At 45.0% G+C, this 26,890-nt stretch overlaps 1 protein-coding gene across 7 annotated transcripts in view; it reads left to right on the forward strand.

The window, feature by feature from the left end:
* Nucleotides 1-8,362: 8,362 nt before the first annotated feature.
* The window catches only part of HLCS (holocarboxylase synthetase), a 193,205-nt gene continuing 174,677 nt past the window's right edge, over nucleotides 8,363-26,890 (forward strand). For 4 of the 7 annotated variants that reach the window (XM_066259408.1, XM_066259412.1, XM_066259410.1 and 1 more), the window contains exons 1-2: nucleotides 20,892-21,155; nucleotides 26,175-26,312. In XM_066259408.1, coding sequence (XP_066115505.1) covers nucleotides 20,961-21,155; nucleotides 26,175-26,312 — 333 coding nt within the window. In that variant the 5' untranslated portion in view covers nucleotides 20,892-20,960. Of the gene's footprint in view, nucleotides 8,451-20,891; nucleotides 21,156-24,135; nucleotides 24,229-26,174; nucleotides 26,313-26,890 lie in introns of those variants that run through there. The other 3 variants (XM_066259414.1, XM_066259413.1, XM_066259415.1) reach the window with 2 other exon arrangements.

Below are 26,890 nucleotides of genomic sequence, written 5' to 3' on the forward strand. Positions count from 1 at the left end.
CGTCTGAGAAGCAATGGGACAGCCTGTGGGGAAACAGGCACTCTAATACATTGCTGGTGGGAAGAGGGGACTTGGCAATATCTCACAAAACCTAGTATGTGTTTTTACCCTTTCACCAAGCAATTTACAGTCCTAACCCTCAGGGAACACCTACACCAATATGAAAGTGTATATATATGTACTAGGTTACTTTATTGCAGCATTGTTTGTAATAACATTTTGGAAACAACCTCGGTGCCAATTCACAGGCACTTGATTGAAAAAACCGTTGGCCGTGGCCAGGTAGTTCAGTTGGTTAAAGAGCATCCTCCCATACACCTAGGTTGCGTTTCCATCCCTGGTCAGGGCACATTCCAGAATTCATTGGTTAATGAATGCGTAAATAAATGGAACAACAAATTGACGTTTCTCTCTCTTCCTCTCTCACTTTCTCTCTAAAATCAATAAATAAAAATTTTAAAAAAGAAAGAAACATACTAGTATACCTACACGTTGGAGTATTATGCAGTTGTAAAAAAGAGTAAGGAATATATTTATGAATTGATATGTGAATATAAAATATATTGATAACAAAAAGATAAATACAGAGTACATATATTATGCTATATTTCAAAATATAAAATAAGGGGAAATAGTTAAATATTCAAGTGTTTGTTTAATTAAAAAACAAAAAACAAGAAACTCTGGCCTGTGGTGGCGCAGTGGGTCAAGCGTCGACTTGGAACGCTGAGGTCACCGGTTCAAAACCCTGGGCTTGCCCAGTTAAGGCACATATGGGAGTTGATGCTTCCTACTCCTCTACTCCTTTTCTATTTCTCTCTCTTTCTTCTCTAAAAAATGAATAAATAAATTAAAAAACAAAAAACTCAGAATATCAAAACATCAGGAAGAATAAACGAGAAACTAATAAATTGATCACATATGGTGGGTAGCTGGGAATAGACTGAATGTCTAAGAGAAAATGACTTTTCTCTTAGTTTTGACTTTTAGAAACATGTAAATGTTTTAATATTCAAAAATTAAATCAGCAAAGATGGGGAAAAGAAGCCTAAAATTACATACAAATGGAAGTAAACAAACTGTTTAGTGAATAACCCACAAGAAAGTAAAGTAAACCTAAATTACTTTTGTTTTTTGTTCTTTTTCAAATCCAAATTACTTTTGAACACAACTCTTTGACTGTACACCTTGTGTGTGTAAATAGGCAAAAAAATAAAATAAAACTAGGAAGAAACTTTGAACTTCATGTAGTCAGTAGTGATCTGTGGTATTGATTCTGGAATACTTTCTGTGTGCTGTGGGATTAAGCAGGTTAGAAATTACAGTGATATTGTGGGAAGGCAGGGTTCTCACTGTGAGAGAGGGTGATGCAAATATGGAGAAAGGGGGGGCAAGAGCTCTGTGAAATGGGCTCTGTTTCCTGGATTTGTCTGCTGAAAGTTTCAGGGACAGGGCACCCCAATGACCACTAGCATTCCTCATGTTCACATGTTGGTTTCTAAATATCATTCTTCAGAGCTCCTGGGAGAAATAGCTCATTCAGAGAGGGGCAGGGAAAGTGAAAGAAGAGCCAGAAACAGATTGTGTCAACTGAAAGCAAGGTGGCGGTCCAGCTGAAAGAAGGGTGAGGACAGGTCAGGAGGGCACAGGTGCCAGCTTGGCAGGAATTCCAATGGCCAAATGTGAAACAATTTGAACATCAAAATGAATATTGTATTAATGAGTTATCACATTGAATAAAAAATAATCTACACATACGAAAAAAAAATCCACAAGTCCACAGTAATACCAAAAAGCAAATAAACTTACAAGTACATAAACAGATAAAAGGGACAACCCTTTTTTTTTTTTTTTTTTCCTTCATTTTTCTGAAACTGGAAACGGGGAGAGACAGTCAGAGACAGACTCCCGCATGCGCCCGACCGGGATCCACCCGGCACGCCCACCAGGGGTGACGCTCTGCCCACCAGGGGGCGATGCTCTACCCATCCTGGGCGTCGCCATGTTGCGAACAGAGCCACGCGCCTGAGGCAGAGGCCACAGAGCCATGCCCAGCGCCCAGGCCATCTTTGCTCCAATGGAGCCTTGGCTGCGAGAGGGGAAGAGAGAGACAGAGAGGAAAGCGCGGCGGAGGGGTGGAGAAGCAAATGGGCGCTTCTCCTGTGTGCCCTGGCCGGGAATCGAACCTGGGTCCTCCGCACGCTAGGCCGACGCTCTACCGCTGAGCCAACCGGCCAGGGCGGGACAGCCCTTTTTACAATAGAATGACAACTGTGAATGCTGAAGGAACAATAGGTTTGAAAAGTCACCCTTGCTGATTGGCCAGTAGTAGAGTGTCGGCTTGGCGTGTGGATGTCCTGGGTTTGATTCCCTGTCAGGGCACACAGGAGAAGCACCCATCTGCTTTTCCACCCCTCCCCTTCTCACTTCTCTCTTTCTCTCTCTCTCTTCTCCTCCCTTCCTGCAGCCTTGTCTTGATTAGGGCAAGTTGGCCCCAGGCGCTGAGGATGGCTCCATGGCCTCCGCCTTAGGGGCTAAAAAATGGCTCCAGTTACAACAGAACAAGGACCCCAGATGGGCAGAGCATCACCCTCTAGTGGGTTTGCAGGGTGAATCCCAGTCGGCACATATGCACGAGTCTGTCTCTGCCTCCCCTCCTCTCACTAAATTAAAAAAAAAAAGAAAGAGGCCCTGGCCGGTTGGCTCAGCGGTAGAGCGTCGGCCTAGCGTGCGGAGGACCCGGGTTCGATTCCCGGCCAGGGCACATAGGAGAAGCGCCCATTTGCTTCTCCACCCCTCCGCCGCGCTTTCCTCTCTGTCTCTCTCTTCCCCTCCCGCAGCCAAGGCTCCATTGGAGCAAAGATGGCCCGGGCGCTGGGCATGGCTCTGTGGCCTCTGCCCCAGGCGCTAGAGTGGCTCTGGTCGCAATATGGCGACGCCCAGGATGGGCAGAGCATCGCCCCCTGGGGGGCAGAGCACCGCCCCTGGTGGGCGTGCCGGGTGGATCCCCGGTCGGGCGAATGCGGGAGTCTGTCTGACTGTCTCTCCCTGTTTCCAGCTTCAGAAAAATGAAAAAAAAAAAAAAAAAAAAAAAAAAAAAAAGAAAGAAAGAAAAGAAAAGAAAAGTTGCTATACTGAAAGGATGCTAAAACCTCTTGGTGCAAGTTTGTTGGGAAATAAGCTACTACATAGTCTTAAAGTGTCACTCCTCCATAGATTATTAACTACAAAGGTAAAAAAAGAAGCTATATAGTAGAAACACCACTGGATACCACCTTAACCACATGATCAAAGTCAGCATCACCAATAAAGGATGAACTAACATCATGTGCCCAAAATGCATAACCCAAGTTGGATCACTTGGAAACATCAAACTCAAGTTAAAGAACAAGCTAAAAAGTAATGAGTCTGGCTCCTAAAAAAAATGCCAAGGTCACAAAAGACAAAGACAGACAAAGTTTAAGGAACTGTTCCAGATTAAAGGGGAATAAAGAGACATGACAACCAATGAAACATGTGACTTTGAACTGGAGAAAATAATATTGCTTTTGGACATTTGGCAAAATAGGAATCTGGACTGAAGAGGAGATATTATTGGCATGGAATCAATGTTAAATTTCTGAATTTGGTCATTGCAATATAGTTATGTAAGAGAACATTCTGGTTCTTAGGAAATATACCCTGGCATACATAGGGGTGAACAGTCATGATTGCTGAAACTTAACCTCAATGGTTCAGGAAAGAAAAATAAGGCTGTTATACCTTGTACCTCTGAGTAAATATACCACAATTTGCATAATATGTTTCCTGTTGCTGCAGATTTTTAAATTTTGAATTAAAAAAGTCCCTCTAATAAATAATGTTGCTATCAACATCTTCACAAATATAATTTTTCTTCTTGTGTTACCATTTTTAGGATAAATGCCCAGAATTATGAATACCAAATAAAGAAGTATAAGTGTTTTCATGGCCTGAAGAGGAAGAGTACTAATTCAAGAGGCCAAGAATGGCTGATTTAAATAGAAGGCTGTATGTAACACGGGAGGTGAGAGCATAGACCTACAAATAGCAGGAGATTCTAAGAGCAGCTGCGCAAGCTATTATGCAAAGGACCCTCTCGTATTACTAGGAGAACTCCCCACACCATGCTTTACAGCAGTCTTTTTGGATTAGTAACACCCCTGCCCTTGTTCTGGGACCCACGGGTCTAATCCAAGCCACCATGACCTAAATTAGACATCAGACAATAAGGGATTTGTGATTAGCTGGCTTATTGCCTCTAGAGCAGTGGTCCCCAACCTTTTTTGGGCCACGGACCGGTTTAATGTCAGAAAATATTTTCACGGACCGGCCTTTAGGGTGGGATGGATAAATGTATCACGTGACCAAGAAAAGCGTCAAGAGTGAGTCTTAGACAGATGTAAAAGAGGGAATCTGGTCATTTTAAAAAAATAAAACATCGTTCAGACTTAAATATAAATAAAATGGAAATAATGTAAGTTATTTATTCTTTCTCTGCGGACCAGTACCAAATGGCCCACGGACTGGTACCGGTCTGCGGCCCGGGGGTTGGGGACCACTGCTCTAGAGGATTCTCCTGATGAACAACTGCAATGTAAAATTTTGTATTCCAGGACCTCATAATTCTCTAAAGCAGTTGTGAAAATCAGTATAAATCTAAAATTTAACAGAAAAGGTGTTTGGCCTAAAAGACTTTAAGTTGAAAACAAATTAAAAACCACTGGTAATAGAAGTGTAAATTGGTGTAACTACTTTGGAGAATGGTTCAGCATTAACACTGAACTCCAGCTCTACCATTGAACTCTCCAGGGTCCATACCCAGAGAAACACCTGCCTGTGGGCCTTGGAGACAAGAAGATGTTCAGAGCAACATTATTTGTGAGAGCAAACTGGAAATTATCCAGGGTCATCAGCAGAACAATGGCTAAACAAATTATGGTACAGTCATACAACAGAATATATATAGCAGTGAAAGGAATAAAGAGCAGCTACACCCCCCCCTTTTTTTTTGTATTTTTCTGAAGCTGGAAACGAGGAGAGACAGTCAGACAGACTCCCGCATGCGCCCCACCGGGATCCACCCGGCACGCCCACCAGGGGTAACGCTCTGCCCACCAGGGGGCGATGCTCTGCCCCTCTGGGGCGTCGCTCTGCTGCGACCAGAGCCACTCTAGCGCCTGGGGCAGAGGCCAAGGAGCCATCCCCAGCGCCCGGGCCATCTTTGCTCCAATGGAGCCTTGGCTGCGGGAGGGGAAGAGAGAGACAGAGAGGAAGGAGGGGGGGGGGGGTGGAGAAGCAAATGGGTGCTTCTCCTATGTGTCCTGGCCGGGAATCAAACCTGGGACTTCTGCACGCCAGGCCGACGCTCTACCGCTGAGCAAACCGGCCAGGGCCTTATTATTATTATTATTATTATTATTTTTTTTTAGTAAGTGATAGGCAGGGAGGCAGAGACTGACTCCCACTTCTGCCCCAACTGGGATCCACCTGGCAAGCCCCCTACCAGGGGATGCTCTGCCCATCTGGGCCGCTGCTCTGCAGCTTAGCAACCGAGCTGTTTTAGTGCCTGAGGCGAGGCCATGGAGCCATCCTCAGTGCCCGGGGCCAACTTGCTCGAACCATTTGAGCCATGGCTGTGGGAAAAGAGACAGAGAGAGGGAAGGAAGGGGGGAGGAGTGGAGAAGCTGATAGTTGGTTCTGTGTGCCCTGACTGAGAATCAAACATGGAACTTCCACACGCAGGGTCAATGCTCTACCGCTGAGCCAACCAGCCAGGGCAGCTACGTACATTTTTATGTATGAATCTTAGAAACACTGTTTAGAAAAAATGCAATATTTTTTTGTTCATTTATTTTGTTTTTTATATTCCATATATAAGTGAAATTATATGGTATTTGTCTATTTCTGTGTTCACTTGAGCATTATACCCTCTAGGTACATCAATGATGTTGCAAATGGTAAGATTTCATTCTTTTTTTTTATGGTAAGTAATATTTCATTCTATATATGTACCACAGATATTTTTCATCCACTCACCTATTGATGGGAGTTTACTTATTGAATAGTATTATTTTTATATAGCTAAAAAGCAAAACAAATGTACTCTGTAGGGATGCACTCATTTATATTTAAGATTTTTTAAAAACAAAGGAATGACAAATGTAAAATTGAGAATGGGGAGCCAGGGAGATAGAATATAAAAGGAATACAGAGATAACCTCATTTATAGGAATATAGTAATACTTAAACAATTACGAGAAAGGTGGCTAAAAAGTTGTGTATAGGTCTGTCCACTTCAGCATTTATGAAAGCAAACATGGGGACAAAAACAGCCCAACTGGCCCTGGCCGGTTGGCTCAGTGGTAGAGCGTTGGCCTGGCGTGCAGGAGTCCCGGGTTCGATTCCCGGCCAGGGCACACAGGAGAGGCGCCCATCTGCCTCTCCACCCCTCCTCCTCTCCTTTTTCTCTGTCTCTCTCTTCCCCTCCCGCAGCCAAGGCTTCAATGGAGCAAAAGATGGCCCCGGTGCTGGGGATGGCTCCATGGCCTCTGCCCCAGGAGCTAGAGTGGCTCTGGTTGCAACAGAGCAACGCCCCAGATGGGCAGAGCATCGCTCCCTGGTGGGCGTGCCGGGTGGATCCCAGTCGGGCGCATGCGGGAGTCTGTCTGACTGCCTCCCCATTTCCAACTTCGAAAAAATACAAGAAAAACCCAAACAAACAAACAAACAAACAAACAAAAAACCCCAGCCCAACAATAGAATGGTCAAACAGGTTATGGAACATTTAAACATGGAATATTTTGTAGTCATCAAAAACCATGCTATTGAAGATGTTGTTAGTCTACGGCCATACCACCCTGAACGCGCCCAATCTCGTCTGAAGATGTTGTTTATGATCACCTCTGAATGTCTTCTCCCTGATTTAAAGAAACCTCAGCAGTGATGGGAGAGCTCAGCTTGAGGTTATCTATGCCCCGGAGTTATTTTGTAGACCAGCCATAAGCACTTCCCCCCAGGTCAGATAGGATTCCTTCTCCAAAGTCTTAGTCTTTCCATTTATTTCCTTGTCTTTGGGGGAGTGTTCTAATTGAAACCATGTGTCAGCCTGGGTCCCCAGCACAGAATCATGAATTCCCTATACCCCCAACAGAGGCAGAAACCTCAAATCCTTGCTTGAAATCGCTGTACTGAAGAGGAATGCATCAAAACTCAGATGGCAGAATTAAGACTTCTTAGGGTGCCTGACCTGTGGTGGCGCAGTGGATAAAATGTCAACCTGGAAATGCTGAGGTTGCCGGTTCAAAACCCTGGGCTTGCTTGGTCAAGGCACATATGGGAGTTGATGCTTCCAGCTCCTCCCCCCTTCTCTCTCTCTGTCTGTCTGTCTGTCTCTCTCTCTCTCTTGTCTCTCTCTCTTCTCTCTAAAAATGAATAAATTAAAAAAAAAAAAGACTCCTTAGGGGAGCGCTGGGAATTTGGTGGTACATTCAGGAAGGAAAAACCTCAGTTATTCTGGTAATGAAAGGAGTAACACTGACGAAAAGAAATCCACTGAGTAAACAATTAAAGCCCATGCTCTGCACCTCCTTTACCACATATGCGTCAGGAGTAGCCCAATTTGACTTCTTTTCTCTCTCACTGAGCAAAATCTTCAGCCGTTTTCACTATGTGCCAGGAATAAAGACGGATCCAGCTCCTGCCCTTGTGTGTGAGGGGAAGGCAGACAGGTGGTACAAATAATGACAACATGGTTGATGGTACTGCAAAGGACTTCGAAATGGGTCTCACCTAGCCTAAAGGTTGGGATGAGGTCTCTGGAGGAGGTGACATTTTGACATTTCAGGCAAGACCTAAAGGAAAGGTGGGAGGAGGGTGGGGCAGGCCGAGGTAATGTTCTGGGAAGCCAAGTGGAGGAGGACAGGGAAAGGGGTACCCGGACGAGCTAGGCGTCCCCGCCAGTGTGGCCAACCTCAGAGGAGGCCGGGACATGGTTAGAATTTGATGTTGTGCCTGACCTGTGGTGGCGCAGTGGATAAAGCATCGACCTGGAAATGCTGAGGTCCCCGGTTCGAAATCCTGGGCTTGCCTGGTCAAGCCACATATGGGAGTTGATGCTTCCTGCTCCTCCCCTCCTTCTCTCTCTCTCTCTCCCTCCCTCCCTCTCCTCTCTAAAATGAATTTAAAAATAATAATAATAAATAAATAAATAAAGAATTTGATGTTGTGACCCGGCAGGGGGCCCCCCACAGAGGCCTTTTCCGCGATCTGTTTCCCACGCCCCCACTGCCACCTGCTCAGCCTTGGCGAAGACACCCCGCCCCTTTCGGGTGCATTTCGGTGGCGGCCACCCACTCAGTCCGCGCGCAGCTGCTGGGCTCTGAGGCCGGGCGGCCTGGAGCGTGGTCGCGGGGTCCAAGGCTCAGCCACAGGTACGTGCGGCCTCGTCGCCGATCCCGGGCTCCGTCTAGCCTTGTGAAAGGGTGAGGTGCCAGGGCCGTGGTTCTGTGGGGGGCGCAGGCACACGTGCCTGAGAAGGCTTGATTCTCCGGCTCGGGTTTCCTGCCTTTGAGCCCGACGTTTATTCCCCTAGCGGGGTTATGTGTAGGAAAGAATAGTTTAATCACGGGCTTGCTCTTCTGGCTTTGTAATTTTCTTATTCAAGATGTCTGAATGGGGGCTGGGTACAGTCATCTTTTCAGGGCTGAAATCTTAGAGAAAGAGGGCTTCATAAAGCACCTCCAATTCGGCTGCATCGTCTGTCTGCTCTCGGCTTCTCTAGCAGAGAGCTCTTTCTCCATTTAGTGCCTGACCATTTTATAAACATGGGACATACTTAGACCTGCTAATACTGAGTGGCTTCTTCTTAATTTCTCTTCCTATTCCACTAGATTTACTGTTATTATAAACTGCCTGTAGTGCTTTAGGGGCTAAGAAGTGGAGTTTGTATAAATATTTTAAAAATCAAGGTTTGACCTGCAAAGCAAGGGACATCAACAGGGGGCACTGCTGCTTTGCTGGACTCCTTCCTGCAGACTCCATATTGGTGTCTCCAGGGAAACACATTCAGTGCCAAGGAGGAAGCAAAGCTCGGGCTGGGATTGTTTGGGGCTGTATGTAATGCTTCGGGTCTCTGACAAGATCCTTTCCACCAGACTTCTTTGCAGACCCATAAAATTTTCAGTGGCAATGGTTTATAACAGGCACGACTTGTTTTCCATAAGCAATAATTGGACTTTCCTAAGCATGGAAGTTTCAGTTACTAAGAAAATGTTCAGGATGGTGGAGGGGTAAGGGAGAATTTAGTTGTCGTGTAGCTCATCTGTCCCTTTTCGTGGAACTTTCAGCCACAAGGAGAGAAGACCTCTGTGCTGGGCGCTGCGGTAGTGCTTGTAACTTCAGGATGAGTCTGCTTTTCTGGAGTCATTTTCCTGTGTGCTTTGGGTATCACGCACTGCCAGGGCACTCTGCCCAAGGACCCTTTTAGCTTTTGACCTTTTCAGTCCCTTTACTTTTCCAGTTGTCCCTTGACAGTCCTCTGCTTGTCCCTGCAGTCTTTCCTGCCCCAGATAAACTCTGTCCAGGATTACACCCAGCAACTGGTGAGGCTGCAGTTTACATACAGCTGAATGTTTCTGTCCTCTGTCCTACTCTTAGTTTTCTAATTAATGTGATAGACACCATTAAAAGCAGCAGCCCAGGACTTGACACTGACTTTGGTATAAATCTCATTTTGTTGGGAGAGGGCTTCACCTGAAGGAGTATTTCAAATGGTAGGGTCTTCATGACTGGCCAGTTAAGAAAAATTTTTAGGCAGACATGCTCTTCTGTGCTGAGAGAAGTACTGTGCTCTACTGGAAAGGAGCCCTGCTGTGTGTGGACCTAAGATCCTGAGCTTCCTGTGCTGTTCAAAGGAGGTAATACTATCTACCCTGGAGAGTTCTTGGAAGGATGAAATTGCCTTGCCATTCTATTCCTGTTGCCTTTGTACAAGCAGGCTGTTCCTTGATCCGAAACAGTTTCCAGTCCTGCATAAAGATGTATTGGTCCACAATGGAGCACACATGAGATGGTGGTCCCGTAAAATTACAGTGGAGCTGAAATTCCTATAGCCTAGTGATGTAGCTGTCATAATGCGTACTTAGGTGTTTGTGGTGATGCTGTAAGTAAACACACCTACTGTGCTGCTAATTGTATAAAAGTATAGCCCATACAATTATGTACAGCACATAGTAATTGAAAATAATGTTACACCTGACCTGTGGTGGCACAGTGGATAAAGCGTCGACCTGGAAATACTGAGGTTGCCGGTTTGAAACCCTGGGCTTGCCTGGTCAAGGCACATATGGGAGTTGATGCTTCCAGCTCCTCCCCCCTTCTCTCTCTCTGTCTCTCCTCTCTCTCTCTCTGTCTCTCCCTCTCCTCTTTAAAAAAAAAAAAAAATAAATAAATAACCTTTAAAAAAAAAGAAAATAATGTTACTGGTTTATGTATTTACTATACTATACTTAAAAAGTTATTCATGACTATTCAATTTTTTTTCTAAGTTCATTGACTTTAGAGAGGGAGGAAGGGAGCAGCGAGTGAGAGAGAAACATCAATTTGTTGTTCCACTTATTTATGCATTCATTGGTTGATTCTTGTATGTGTCCTGACCAGGTATTGAACCCACAACCTTGGTGTATAAGGATGATGCTCTGACTGAGGTACCTGGCCATGGCTATTATACTGTACTATTGTTTTTATCATTATTATAGTGTTCCCTTTCTATTTACCAAAAATAGTTTGCTGTAAACAGTATGCTGTTACACCTGCAGCAGCCTCACTCCCATATCTTGTGTTTACTGCATCTCTTGCTTGCATCATTTTCTCTTTTGATTTAGTCTCATGTTTATTTATTTATTTATTTTTAATTCATTTTAGAGAAGAGAGAGAGAAAGAAAGGGGGGAGGAGCAGAAAGCATCAACTCCCATATATGCCTTGACCAGGCAGGCCCAGGGTTTTGAACCGGCAACCTCAGCATTCCAGGTCGATGCTCTATCCACTGTGCCACCACAGGTCAGGCTCATGTTGTTTTATATAGTAATGATGTACGGGCCTGGGAGTAATGGGCTGGACCATATAGTCATGGAGTACATTATGCATCTAGTGTGTGTAAGTGCGCTCTGTGATGTCTGTACAACCATGAAATCATCTAGGTGCATTTCTCAGAAGATATCTCCGTCATTACTCAGGTGTACTCCTACGGTATGCTCACCCTCCACTGGCACCTTGTGGATTCTCTAATTATCAAGCTTAGGAAACAGAGGCACCTGCCCAGTCACTGAATGCATTTATGCACGTGTGTATGTGTAGTTGGGGGTCAGGTAATACTTGAACCCAGAATGTCTGACTCCAGACTGAGGCCTCTATTGCTTCACTATGCAAACTGCAGCTCATATAGGCTCCACCCTGGGCTGCTGAGGGGTTGGGGTGGGAGTTTAGGTGTGTGCAGGTGCTAATGAGTTTATCTCCCTTTAGTTGTAAAGGCTGTAGTCAATTTCCGCATTCATTCATTTGACCTCCATAAATGGCTCTTTAAAAGTGAAACTTTACTTCAAGAAATGGGACAGGATCATTAGGAAGACAACAGTGTTCTCAGAGCAAGCAGGGCTCACCTGTTCACAGTTTACCTTCACAGAAGTGATTTAGACTTTTGAGGCTGCTGAGTGCTGTGTGTATGTGTGTGTGTGTGTGTGTGTGTGTGCATGTGTAGGAGATCCTGTGTGATGGGCAAGAAATTGCTCACAGATGATGACTCTGCTCCCCAAACCAGGAACAGAGTCTGCCTGGGATGGAAGAGACCACTTTCCTCTGCTGGATAAAGATAAATTTGCTCTCAATGAAGAAAATTTTGTGAACATTTCTCTTTCTCGCAGCCAACTGAATAGAGATAACAGTGTTACTTCACTTTACAAACAGATGTATGAACCAGTTTCTAAAACTTTTATTAAGCACCTGCTATGTGCTCATGCAGTGCTAAATGCCAGGGATGAGAAGGTAAGACAGCACTGCTAATCAGATTCTTGCACAGTGAATCACGTTGTCAATGTTAATTGTGATGCCAGAATTCAGAGCCTTAGGGGCAAGTTGGAGATGATCTGGTTTGTGTATCTCCTTTTTTAAACAGTTGAAAAACTGGGATCCAGAGAGATGAAATGATCTGCTTGAGACCACATGGCCAGTTAAAAATCGGGAAAGATGGCAGTGAAATTCAGGTCACCCTCTTTTATAACTATTTATTTATTTATTTATTTATTTATTTATTGTGACAGAGAGAGAGAGAGACAGAGAGAGGGACAGATAGGGACAGACAGACAGACAGTTGTATGACTTGGAGAGAGATGAGAAGCATCAATTCTTTGTTGCGGCACCTTAGTTGTTCATTGACTGCTTTCTCTTATGTGCCTTGAGTTGGGGGGCTACTGCAGAGCAAGTGACCCCTTGCTTAAGCCAGCAACCTTGGGTTCAAGCCAGCAACCTTTGGGCTTCAAGCCAGTGACCATGGGGTTATGGTTCCTGATCCCATGCTCATGCCAGTGAACCCGCGCTCAAGCTGGTGAGCCCATGCTTTGCTTAAGCTGGCGACCTCAGGGCTTTGAACCTGGGCCCTCTGCATCCCAGTCAGATGCTCTATCCACTGTGCCACTGCCTGGTCAGGATAACTTTTTGTTTTGAAATAATTTTAGATAAGAGTTGCAAAAATAGTATTGAGTTAATTCACCCAGGTCCCTCCACTAAAATCTAATACACCATAGATTTATCAAAAGGATACATTAACATCAATCACTGTAATACAGTATTATTAACTAAACTACAGACTTCAGATTTCGCCAGTTTTCCTACTAAAGTCTTTTTTCTGTTCCAGAATCTAATGCAAGATACCATGTTGTATTTTTAAAGAAATTTTTATTGAATTTATTGGGGTTAACAATGGTTAAAATTATAGGTTTCAAGTGTACTCTTTTTTTTCATTTTTCCGAAGTTGGAAACGGGGAGGCAGTCAGACAGACTCCCGTATGCGCCTGACCGGGATCCACCTGGCATGCCCACCAGGAGGCGATGTTCTGCCCCTCTGGGGCATCGCTCTGTTGCATCCAGAGCCATTCTAGTGCCTGAGGCAAAGGCCACAGAGCCATCCCCAGCGCCCGGGCCATCTTTGCTCCAATGGAGCTTCAGCTGCGGGAGGGGAAGAGAGAGACAGAGAGGAAAGAGAGGGGGAGGGGTGGAGAAGCAGATGGGTGCTTCTCCTGTGTGCCCTGGCAGGGAATCGAACCCGGGACTCCTGCACCCCAGGCCGACGCTCTACTGCTGAGCCAACCGGCCAGGGCCTCAAGTGTACATTTTTATAATTGTGTGTTCCCGTGTTGCATTAAAAAAAAATTTTTTTTTTAAGATTTTATTTATTCATTTTAGAGAGGAGAAAGAAATGGGGGGGGAGCAGGAAGCATCAACTCCCATATGTGCCTTGACCAGGCAAGCCCAGGGTTTTGAACCAGTGACCTTAGCGTTCCAGGTCGATGCTTTAGCCACTGTGCCACCACAGGTCAAGCCCATGTTGCATTTTGACTCTAATTATTTCTTTATTTATTTTTAGATGAGAATTTTTTTTTTTTTGTATTTTTCTGAAGTTGAAAACGGAGAGGCAGTCAGACAGACTCCCGCATGCGCCTGACTGGGATCCACAGGGCATGCCCACCAGGGGGCAATGCTCCGCCCACCTGGGGCGTCGCTCTGTTGCAACCAGAGCCATTCTAGCGCCTAAGGCAGAGGCCACAGAGCCATCCCCAGTGCCCGTGCCAACTTTGCACCAATGGAGTAGATGAGAATTTTTAAAAAGATTTTATTTATTGATTTTAGAGAGAGGATAGAGAGAAAGGGCAGGGGTAGTGGTAGCTGGAAGCATCAGCTTATAGTAGTAGTTGCTTCTTGTATGTGCCTTGACCAGGCAAGCCTGGGATTTCAAACCAGTGATCTCAGCATTCCAGGTTGATGTCTTATCCACCACACCACCACAGGTCAGGCTTGATTGAAATTTTTAACTTTGGGTTTTCAATGCTTGAGGTTCCTTAAAACAGTAATGAATTAGTGACATTCAGTTGTACAGAAAGTGGATTGCAGGCCTCTGTGTGTGTGTGTGTGTATGTTTAAGGTTTTTTATTGACTTGAAAGAGAGAAGAAGGGAGAGGGAAGCATCAACTTGTTCCACTTAGTTGTTTTCTTTCTTTCTTTTTTTACAGAGACAGAGAGAGAGTCAGAGAGAGGGACCGACAGACAGGAATGGAGAGAGATGAGAAGCATCAATCATCAGTTTTTCGTTGCGACACCTTAGTTGTTCATTGATTGCTTTCTCATATGTGCCTTGACTGTGGGCCTTCAGCAGACCAAGTGACCCCTTGCTCAAGCCAGCGACCTTGGGTCCAAGCTGATGAGTTTTGCTCAAACCAGATGAGCCCGTGCTCAAGCTGGTGACCTCAGGGTCTCGAACCTGGGTCCTCTGCATCCCAGTCCGATACTCTATCCACTGTGCCACCGCCAGGTCAGGCCACTTAGTTGTTTTCTTTAGTTTTGTATTTATTGATTGCTTCTTTAAGGTGTCATGGTGAAGGATCAAACCCACAACCTTGGTGCACTATGATGATGCTTTATCCACTGAGCAATCCAGCCAGGGCCTTCTTACTGTGTTTTCTTTTTTTTTTTCAATTAAAAACTTTATTAATTTTAGAGAAGGGAGAGAGAAAGAAAGGGGGAAGAGCAGGGAGCATCAATTCCCGTACGTCCCTTGACCAGGCAAGCCCAGGGTTTTGAACTGGCAACCTTAGCATTCCAGGTTGACACTTTATTCAATGCGACACCACAGATCTGGCTTACTGTGTTTTCTGCGCCAGATGTTTGCTCTGGTGTTCTCCGAGAAATCCCACCTGCAGCTTTTTGGGTGTGTCCACGTTCTGGACAATCCTAGCCTGTCTGAACTAGATACAGAAGGCTGTCCTCAAGGCTAGCAGTGGCACACGCTGAACCTTTTGCCACCACTCTCTCTTGGATTGAGCCTCATTTTAATTTATTATTGTTATTTAGAATATTCTTTGCTCTCAGGTGCCTAGTTTATCTAGCGTAGGGCTCTAGAGCCAGAAAGACATAATTCAGCTCTGAGCTTCTCCACCTCGTTGTATGACTTGGAGTAAGTTACTCAGTTGTTCTAAATTCAGCTTCCTCCTGTGCAACACTGGGCCAATAGCCAGCCTACTGTTAATAAGAGAGTCACGTGAAAGAATGTACAAAGTGACTAGCAAAGTGCTTGGTGTACAGAGATCGGGAATGAATAAATAAATGGACGTGGAGACCAGGTAGATTGGAGTAATGGAAGGTCTTGAATGCCAGGCAAGCCCCCCCTGAGTTTCCTGGTGGGCAGAGGCAGGCACTGAAAGGTTTGAGACAGGGAGTGATGGGATGAGAGCTGCACTTTGGAAAGTCAAGTGTAGATGGTGCTGAATTAAGTAGAGCAGTGGGAAGTGAGAGGCCTGCAGGGAATTAGTGAGGCAGCTACCATGTTGGTTCCAGTGACAGCAGAGAGGGGTCACGGAAAGATGAGACTGTTGAGACTGTGCAGAGGTACCATCAATGGGAATAAAAAGGATTCAGTGTGGAGAGAAGTTGGTACTCTAAGAAGACGAAGTTCTAAGAAAGAAGAACGTGATGTCATTAGAGAGAAATCAGAGTAAAGAGGTAATCTGTGGGAGGAAAATGCATCTAGTTTTTTTTTTAATTTGGAAATTAAATTTAATGGGGTGACATTGGTCCACAGGAACACATAGCTTTCAGATATACATCTCTATAGCATTTGAACTGTTCATTGTGTTGTGTGCCCGTCATCTAAAGTCAAATCATTTTCCAATACCATATATTTGACCCTCTTTACTCCCCTCCCCCACCCTCTCCTTTTGGTAACCACTTCACTTTTGTCTATGTCCTTGAGTCTCAGTTTTATATCCCACCTCTGTGTGAAATCATACTTAGCTTTTATATCCCACCTCTGTGTGAAATCATACTTAGCTTTTTCTGATTTATTTACTTCACTTAGCATAATAAGGTCCATCCATGTTGTCATAAATGGCAATATTTCATCATTTCTTAGAGCTGAGTAGTATACATATGCCACATCTTTTTTATTCAATTCTCTATTGAGGAACAGGACACTGGTGGTTTCCATGTCTTGGCCATGGTGAATAATGCTGTGATGCACAGGGGGATGCATGTGTCATTGTGTACCAATGTTTTTGAGTTTTTATGGTAGAGAACCAGTAGAGGGATTTTTGGGTCATATGGTAGTTCTATTCTTAATTTTTTGAGGAACCACTATACTGTCTTCCATAGTGGCTGTACCAGTTTACATTCCCATCAGCAGTGAATGAAGGTTCTTTTTTTCCCCACAACCTCTCCAATATTTATTTCCTGTCTGGTTGATAATAGCCAATCTAACAGGTGCAAGGTGGGTAACTCATTGTAGTTTTGATTTGCATTTGCATTTCTCAAATAGCTATATCTGTTGGCCATTTGTATGTCTTCATGAAAGAAGTGTCTGTTCAGGTCCTCTCCCCATTTTTAAATTGGATTGTTTGTTTGTTGTTGAGCTTTGTGTGTTATGTATTTTGGAAATGAACCCCTTGTTTAAGCTGTTGTTTGTGAATATCAACTCCCATTTGGTTGACTGCCTTTATGTTTTGTTGTCGGTTTCTTTTGCTATGCAGAAGCTTTTTAGTTTAATATGGTTCCAATCACTTATTTTTACCTTTACTTTCCTTGCCTTTGGAGTTAAATTCATAAAATGTTCTCTATGGCCAAGGTCCATAAGTTTAGTACCTATGTTTTCTTCTATGTAATTTATTGTTTTAGATCTTTTTTAACATTTAAAAAAAAATTAAGTGAGAGGCAGGGAGGCAGGCAGACAGACTCCCACATGTGCCCCAACCAGGATCCACCTAGCAAGCCCCCTACAGGGCGATGTTCTGCTCATCTGGGGCCACTGCTCCATTGCTCAGACAACCAAGCTATTTTAGCACCCGAGGTGAGGCCATAGAGCCATCCTCAGTGTCTGGTGCCAACTTGCTCAAACCATTTGAGCCATGGCTGTGGGAGGAGAAGAGAGAAAAAGAGACTGAGAGTGAGAAGGGAAGGGGAACGAGGAGAAATAGATGGTTGCTTCTGTGTGCCCTGACTGGGAATTGAACCCGGGACTTCCACACGCCGGGTTGATGCTCTACTGCGAGCCAATCGGCCAGGGCCTTGTTTCAGATCTTATATTTAGGTCTTTGATCCATTTTGAATTAATATTTGTACATGGGGACAAACTGTAGTCAAATTTAATTCTTTTGCATGTGGCTTTCCAATTTTGCCAGCACCATTTATTGAAGAGGCTTTCTTTTCTCCATTGTGTGTTTCTGGCTCCTTTGTCCAAGATGATGATGATTTCTAGTGAGAGAGACAGAAAGAGAGAGACAGAGAGAGGGGCAGATACGGACAGACAGGAAGGGGAGATGTAAAGCATCAATTCTTCATTGTAGCACCTTAGTTTTTCATTGATTGCTTTCTCATATGTGCCTTGATGGTGGGGAAGCTACAGCTGAGTCAGTAACCTCTTGCAGAAGCCAGTGACGTTGGGCTTCAAGCTAGTGATTTTGCAGTCATGTCTATGAGCCCGTACTCAAACCAGTGACCTCAGGTTTCGAACCTGGGTCCACTGTGTCCTAGTCTGATGCTCTATGCCCTGTACCACCAGGCTGTCAAAGATTATTTCTGGCCACTGGACTGCTGATGGGCAGGCTGAATGCTTCCCAAATTCAGACATGTCAGTGTGATAGAGTTCCTTTGGGGATGCTCTGTCATATTTAATGGGGGACAGGACAGCTTCTCTGGGGGTGATACTCTTTGGTTTACTCTTTGCCTTGTCTTCAAACCATCAGTTCTATGGCATACCTCCTAATAGCAGGATGCTAGAGACTTTGAGTCTGGGAAGGCTTTCTGAGAGCCAGTCATTTTGATGGGTAACTGAGGTAGGTGGTCTTTAGCTGCTGGCTGGTGAGAGCACCATCCTTCCTACAGTGATGGACTTAAAAATGACAAAAACTCTTTTAAATTCCTAGTCTGTGGTTTTATTCTCCACAACAATTTGGAAGAGCCTTGTTAAGAATCTAAAGCAACTCAGGTGCAGGGAGTAATGGAAATAAGACTTTAGCAGTACTTTTCAAACTTGAATGTTTTTGTGAATCACTTGGGGATTTTGTTAGAAAGTGCAGATACTGACTCAGTGGGTCTAGAATGGGGCCTGGGATTCTGCATTTCTACCAAGCTTCTAGGTGATGCTGACACACTGCTTTGATGCCAAGGACCACTATTTGAGTAGCAAGGGACCACAGGGTGTGAATCAGGTACACAGTTTTGCCTCGTTTGCCTTTCGCATTGCTATCTAGGAGCGATAAAGCTAAGTACCATCATTTAGGTGGGACCATAAACAGAGCTTGCTGTGTGACTATTTAACTTCTTACTCCTCCTCATCTGTTTCCTTCCTGGATGTGAACGGTATCAGTGCTCCTCAGTCAAAGGGTCAGGAAGAGATGTCACTCATTTCTCAGTTCATGTTGACTCTTGGGGGTCCCCATTCTATATAAACCAGAACTGGTGTACTGTTCTGACCCCCACATTTCCCCCTGATATCTTCTGAGACCATAAGGCATTGAAGGGCCAACCTGGAAAGTTCCCATTCTGGCCAGATGGAGTTATGGTATCTGTGGGAAGGTGAGGTGCAAAACTCTTAAGGAACTTGGAAAATCTAGAGATGCTTGTGACCTTCAAGAGATGACCTCTCTACACCTCGCAGGGGTGGGGAGACTGGTCCTTAGAACCAAAATTCAGCAAACTCCAAGAAGGCTGTCTGAGCATTTATCCAGGAAAATATTAGGGTTTATCACTTTGCTAAGCTTTTTCATTTTCTAATTCCTGACTTGTAGCCCTATGTAATCTTGGAGGGGCTGAGTACCTCCTCAGAGGGGGGGTCACTCACTTCTTTCTCCAATGACATAATTTTAGGTCTTGTTATGGTGCAGGAACCCACTTCCTAACTGCCATGATAGGATATGGCTTCAGTCTTGCTCACGGTTGTCTGTCTTCTATTTGTGGTCCACTGTTTAACTTGTTTTTGAGCCCAGTTATTTCTCCTTAGAGTCTTTCCTATGTCATCTGACCAGAAGTCTGAGGCTCTGAAAGTAGGTATTCTATACTGCCATTTTAAAGCATGTGAATAAAGGGTAATTTTTAAAACAGCATATTTAAAAAATTTGTCCTTGGATTAAGTAAGACTTGAGAGTGGTATACCTGATTGCTTTTACTGTATTACATCATCCACTTACAGCCAAGGCCAGGATAGGAAGCAAAGCAGGGAAAATCTCTGCTGTGCTCAGAGCCATTGAGGAAACTGTTCTTTACTCGTGTTTCAGTTGCTCCACTTTTGGTGACCCTGTGAATGAATGATGTCCACAGCCTCCTGTCCTTGGACTTTCTTTTTCTTTTTTTTACTTTTTTGTTTTGTTTATTTTTTTATTAATTTTTAGAGAGGTGAGAGAGAGAGAGAGAGAGAGAGAGAGAGAGAGAGAGAGAGAAGGGGGAGAGGAGCAGGAAGCATCAATTCCCATATGTGCCTTGACCAGGCAAGCCCAGGGTTTTGAACCGGTGACCTCAGCATTCCAGGTCGACGCTTTATCCGCTGCGCCATCACAGCTCAGGCAAATATTTTGCCCATTTTTTTAAAATTTATTCATTTAGAAAGGAGAGAGAGGAGAGAGACAGAGAGAGAAGGGAGGGAGGAGCAGGAAGCATCAACTCCCACATGTGCCTTGACCAGGCAAGCCCAGGGTTTCAAACCGGAGACCTCAGCATTTCCAGGTCAATGCTTTATCCACTACGCCACCACAGGTCAGGCATTACTTTATTTTGAAATTAAATTTAATGGGGTCACATTGATAAATAAGAGTACATAGGTTTCAGGTGAACATCTCTTTAGTATTTGAACTGTTGATTATGTTGTGTGCCCATCACCTAAAGTCAAATCATTTTTAATCACTGTATATTTGTCCCTCTTTACTCCCTTCCCCGCTGACATACTGCCTTTGAAAAAAATGAGGCTCCATGGGAGAAATTTCGACTATGTCAGGAATTATTATGCCTCTCTTAGGGTACAAGAACACTGAGTCATAATTGATGTTTCCCTTTCTCTACTGGTTTTAGGATGCTCACAACCAAATTGGTGACTCACACGTAAAAGAACACGAGACAAGCCTTTTTATTCCTGATCTGTCTTCAACTTGTTTCCTGCCCTTACTTTGAAATAGAGTACAAAAAGTATGTTTACAGTATTATCGCATCTTATGAATTTGCCTATATTATCTTAAAACCCTTTTTGCAAGGGTTTTAAATAAAACCCTTATTTTTCCAACTGGACTAAGTGGAGGCAGTCTGTTATCACACTTTGATCCTTGGTATAGTGCTGGTTAATTAACAGTATACACATACACAGCGCCTTCCTCAATCAGCCTCCCACCCGCCCTGGGAGGCCGGACTCTGTCTTAAACAGGCTAGGCAGTCCATGGGGTGCCCCTGGTGCTCAACCTATTTACCCCATCCCCACAGACCCGCTTCTAGCGGCCTCTTCTTTCGCCTTCCCCGCCCGGCATCCCCACACGCCCCTCTGGCACCCCTGGCTTTCTCCTCCATCACAGCCCCCGCCCCGCGTGGCTCTCCGCGCGGCTCCGCCTCTTCCGGCCAGCGGGAGGGCGTGGCACGGCCGGGGGGGAGGGGCGGCGGAGCCGGTGATTGCGAGCGTCTGGGCCCGCGCCCGCCGCGCCGGCCGGCCATGCTCATCACGCTGTGCTACCTGTACTTGTGGGCGCGCTGGGGGCGCGGGCCGGCCGCCCTCGTGCGCACCACGGTGCAGCGGCTACGCGCCTCCCGCTGCTCCTTCACCTTCTGCGGCGCGGCCGCGCGGCCCCGGGACGCCCGCGTGTGCCTGAGCCACGGCGGCCGCCTCTTCTGTGTCAGCGAGAGCCAGGTGGGCGGGCATAGGCGGGGGTGGGGTGGGGCGGGACCTGAGGGGGCGGGGCGGCCCCGCGTGGGTCTCGGCCTCTCGACTCCCCGGAAGCTGGAATCGCCCGCCTAGAGGCCCTCGCCCGCCCTGGGCTGTGCGTGTCCACTGGGGCCGGGATAAGGGCACCCGGTCGCATCTCTGCGGCGCGCGGGGCGAGTGTGTGACTGCAGGGCTCTTGGCATTCCAAAATAGGCGTGTACCTGTGCGACTGTGCGATGGCCCTTAGCACGGAATCCGAGAGCACTGCCCACTTAGTCTCTGACACCCTCTCTTCCACTGTGGGCTGGCGTTTGGTTGAACCCGAGTTCAGAGAAAGACAGCAGATCTTAAACTTAATGTCATATCTGCGAGGTGACAAAATCTTCCTGTCCTCCCCTCTTGTCAGCTGCGTCATGTACTAGCCAGGGCCCCCCACCTATTGTCTTCGCATGTTTTATTTCGGTTTGCACAGCCTCTGTGTTTTGGCCCAGTACTTACCTTAGCCTGGTGGCTACGACTTCATCCGGCTCTGTTCTCTGTAAAAGGAACAACGGTTCTTTACATTCAGCTTTTGGAAATGGACTTGATTCACAGTGCGGGTTCTGACCAAATTTCCATCTGAAGTCACTGACATTGTATTCATTAACTTTTAAAAAATGTTTATTAATTTTAAAGAGAGAGGAAAGGAAAGAGAGACAGAGGGAGGAACATTGATCTGTTCCTGTATGTGCCCTGACCAGGAATTGAACCAACAGCTCTGAGCTTCAGGATGATATTCTAACCAACCTAGCTGTCTGACCAGGGCAATTAAAAAAAATTACTGTTTTTTAAAGGTAAAGGAAGGGAGAAAGACAGGAAGAGAAACATAGATTTGTTGTTCCACTTATTCATGATGTTATTGGTTAATTCTTGTATGTGCCCTGACCTGGGATAGAACTCACAAAATCGTTACTCCCTTGCATGTCTTAGGGTGCTCTAAACAACTGAGCCACCTGGTCAGGGCCTTTCATCAATATTTGCTTTTCATTGGTTTCTTGCTCTTTTCTTGTGGAATGCTGGCTCATTTTTAGTATTAAAATGAAATGTTCTATGTGTGTAAAACCTTAACACCTGAGTGGGAATTAAGATCTTATCTCAGGTTTGGATATTTTGGTTAGGTGATGTTTAGGCACAGTATTATACTGTGCTGCTAGCAAATCAAAAATACCTTTCCTTGCTACTGTACTATGACATACAGAAGGTATGTCTCACATCTATTGAGGACAGTGCACACCAACTGAATGCAAGGGGCTGAAGTTCATACATTATGTGCATTGGATGCCTGAATGCAAGAGTAGTTAATTCTCTCAGGGAACCCTGATACAGAAAGATGACAAAGTGAGGAAGAATGGAGGCATGGATTTTTCTGTTGTACTGGTTTCCAAACTGGATCATTTACTTTAAAAAATAAACTTTAAGGTTTAGAGTGGAAATTTTGAACATTTAAAAATATTGAGGGTAAATGTCTGTAATTTTCTTAGAAAATGGTTTTACTTTTGAACATCTCCATGACTTGATTGGTCTTCTGCTAACTTTAGTAACTATAACTAATGCTTTTCAACCCTTGCCCACTGTTCCAGCCCAACCCACCTTGGGCTTTCAGGAGATTGTTACTTGCTGTGCTCCCAGCTTTTTGTAGAACTAACTTTACCCCGAGCTTTGCTCAGATATCACTCTCTCACCCACCCAGACTAGCCCTGTGCCCTCAGAGTTTAAACCACAGTTCACCTTCCAGTTTTTTTCTCTCTCTCTCTCGGATCTGGGTCTATTTAGCTTAGCTGCTTGACCTGTAATAATCACTCGGTATTTCTTTCTTGCTTTTTTTTGTGTGTGTGTGTGTGTGTGTGTGTGTGTGACAGAGAGAGAGAGAGAGAGAGAGACAGATAGAGACAGACAGGAAGGGAGAGAGATGAGAAGCATCAGTTCTTTGTTGTGGCACCTTAGCTCATTGATTACTTTCTCATATGTGCCTTGACTGGGGGGCTACAGCAGAGCGAGTGATCCGTTGCTCAAGCCAGCGACCTTTGGGCTCAAGCCAGTGACCATGGGGTCATGTCTATGATCCTTCCTACACCGGTGCTCAAGCTGGTGAGCCCGCACTCAAGATGGATGAGCCCACGCTCAAGCTGGCAACCTCGGGTTTTCAAACCTGGATCCTGTGCATCCCAGCCCGATGCTCTATCCACTGTGCCACTGCCTGGTCAGGCATCACTTGGTATTTCAGTGAATGAAGGAATGTTTAGTGGTTGTTGGGTTTAAAGCCTGATGTTTAAGGATTACAATTGATAATTTATTTGTGATTAGCTTTTTTTTTTTTTTGTATTTTTCTGAAGCTGGAAATGGGGAGAGACAGTCAGACAGACTCCCGCATGCGCGGACCAGGATCCACCCGGCACGCCCACCAGGGGCGATGCTTCGCCCACCAGCGGGCGATGCTCAGCCCCTCCGGGGCGTTGCTCTGTCGTGACCAGAGCCACTCTAGTGCCTGGGGCAGAGGCCAAGGAGCCATCCCCAGCGCCCGGGCCATCTTTGCTCCAATGGAGCCTCGGCTGCGGGAGGGGAAGAGAGAGAGAGGAAGGAGAGGGGGAGGGGTGGAGAAGCAGATAGGCGCCTCTCCTGTGTGCCCTGGCCGGGAATCAAACCCGGGACTTCTGCACGCCAGGCCGACGCTCTACCACTGAGCCAACCGGCCAGGGCCTGTGATTAGCTTTTATTATTTTAAGATTTAAAGTATCATAGGGTTGATGATTTGGCTCAGTGGATGCCTTATTGTCAGTGTGCCTGAACTGAAATAGTTTTACAGAACTGAATAAATTGTACGCCCTTGTCTTTATTTTAATTTTTTTTAAAGATTTTTTATTTATTCATTATAGAGAGGAGAGAGAGAGAGAGAGAGAGAAGGGGGAGGAGCAGGAAGCATCAACTCCCATATGTGCCTTGACCAGGCAAGCCCCGGGTTTTTTTGAACCGGCAACCTCAGTGTTTCCAGTTTGACGCTTTATCCACTGCGCCACCACAGGTCAGGCTATTTTAATTTTTTTTTAAGAGAGGGACAGAGAGAGAGACAGACGGAGAGAGAGGAAGAGACAGGAAGGGAGAGAGATGAGAAGCATCAAGTCGTAGTTGTGGCACCTTAGTTGTTCATTGATTGCTTTCTCATATGCGCCTTGACCAGAGGGCTCCAGCCGAGCCAGTGACCCCTTGCTCAAGCCAGCGACCTTTGGGATCAAGCCAATGATCCCATGCTCAAGCCGGCAACCCTGTGCTCAAGCTGGATGAGCCCACACTCAAGCAGGCGACCTTGTGGTTTCAAACCTGGGTCCTCAGTGTCCCAGGTTTGCTCCCTATCCATTGCACCACCACAGATCAGGCTGTCTTTATATTTTACATATTTAAAATCAGATGCACACGTACGGAATGTATATAATTGAATGTCCCAAAGAATTGATAAATATAATTAAAGATAGTTTGCAGATTGGAAATTTTAAGGTTTTTGTTCAATGTGCACATTTTCTATGTTGGAATAAAGTGGACAATTTGCTTTTTGTTTTAGATTCTTAAAATAAAAAAATATTGATTTTAATTTTTTTATTGATTCATTTGAGAGAGAGAGAAACATCAGTTTGTTGTTTCACTTATTTATGCATTTATTGGTTGATTTCTATATGTGCCTTGACTGTGGATTGAACCGGCAACCTTGGGATATTAGGATGACGCTCTAACCAGCTAAACTACCCACCAGGGCTTTAATTATTATATTGATAATTATATTTACTGAAATAGGACAGTTTTCTTCTCTAAATTTTCATTTATTAATTAGTTCACCAGATAATGAGCATGTACTGTGTGCCAAATTACTAAACCTGATGGAAATTCTTTTGATCTCCCAGCAAGGGCAGATTTGAACTGATCAGCAGCATGACCCAAATGTGTTTTTTTTTTTTTTTCTTTCTTTTTTGGTGGTGGTGATGTTAAGGCATGCCCCCTGCAGCCTTAGAGTTCAGCTTTTTCTGCTTGCATGTATCTTGTTTTTAGTGAGTTAAAGACTTCAAATATAATTGCTGTTTTTTCAGAGAGATTTCAGGGAAGAGCAGAGATTAGTGGATTTATCCAGTCTGCTAACCAATCTTGAAGCTATAATGGCTGGAGGAAGTAAAACAGCTCTTTAGGCTTCTGTTAGTAATAGGCTTCTGTTTGCTGGGATGCGCTTCTTAGCTCCCTTATCTTTGAAGGTCCCTCCAGGTTGTCATTTGGAAAGCTCCTACATACTCCTGCATAAACAGTGAGGAATGGTAGGAATAAGCCCAGATTTAGAATTAACTGCTTTATAACAAATGTCTAGAGATGTTAAAGCTGTCATGAGTCATAGAGGGGATTGTGCAGATTCTTGTATAGCCATAGTCCAACAAGAAATGCAGGGAGAATGTGGTCTGTAGAAGGGCACCAGTTAACCAGCCCTGGCCGGTTGGCTCAGCAATAGGCCGTCGGCCCAGCATGTGGAAGTCTCAGGTTCGATCCTCAGTCAGGGCACACAGGAGAAGTGCCTATCTGCTTCTCCACCTTTCCCCTTCTCCTTCCTCTCTGTCTTCCTTCCCTTTCTGCAGCCAAGGCTCCATTGGAGCAAAGTTGGCCCAGGTGCTGAGGATGGCTCCATGGCTTCCGCCTCACACGCTAGAATGGCTCCAGCCTCAGCAGAGCAACGTCCCAGATAGGCAGAGCATCGCCCTTGGTGGGCATGCGGGGTGGATCCCGGTCCGGTGCATGTGGGACTCTATCTGCCTCCCAGCTTCTAACTTCGGAAAAATAAAAAAAAAAAAAAAAAAAAAAAAGGGCACCAGTTAACCTTATTTAGACCCCACCTGGAATTACAGAGGAGGGGATGACCCAAATGGTGAGATAAGTGGCAGTTGTAGTTCGAAGTGACATTAAATCCTTTTTTTGTGTGTTTTCTTTTTCTCTATCCAGTCCATTGATGACTTGAACAAATGGGCCCTAGTTCTTGTTTCCCCTCTTATATTTGAAGCTGAACACATAGCATTTGTGACAGAGAGCATTTGGGTGCAAGGTGAGAATTTACAGAGACCAGCTTTCTCTTCGAAAACTGTAAGTAACATGTTTTCCACTTGTGTATTGTAAGGAAACTGTGTCTTAATTAAAAGTAAATGTGTTTTTTTATGAATGTTTTTTCCTGGCCTTTGTGACTTCCCTTCTATGGGATATTTTAGGTTAAGTTAAAATATATTATATAAATGAGTTGCCTGACCTGTGGTGGCGTAGTGGATGGAGTGTCGACCTGGAACGCTGAGGTCACTGGTTTGAAACTTTAGGCTTGCCCTGTCTAGGAACATAGTAGAAGCAACAACTACGAGTTGATTCTTACTGCTCCTCCCCGCTTCTGTCTGTCTGTCTGCCTCTCTCAAATAAATTTTTAAAAAAATCTTTAAAAAATATATGAGTGAGATTATTATTATTTTTACATTTTTGATGCACCTGTTAGAAAATGTTAAACTACTTGTGTTCTGGCCCATATTATGTTATTGGGCAGCAGTGCTCCAGTCTCCCCAGCTCATTTAGTCATCCCTACATTAAACAAAAACCTTCCAGGCTGAAAGTTGTCCTGAAAGGGTTTATTGAGCCATATACAACCAGAAAAGGGAGCAGGTCCTAGGACGTACAGTCTA

This window comes from Saccopteryx bilineata, chromosome 2, assembly GCF_036850765.1.
Source record: "Saccopteryx bilineata isolate mSacBil1 chromosome 2, mSacBil1_pri_phased_curated, whole genome shotgun sequence".
Lineage (NCBI taxonomy): Eukaryota > Metazoa > Chordata > Mammalia > Chiroptera > Emballonuridae > Saccopteryx > Saccopteryx bilineata.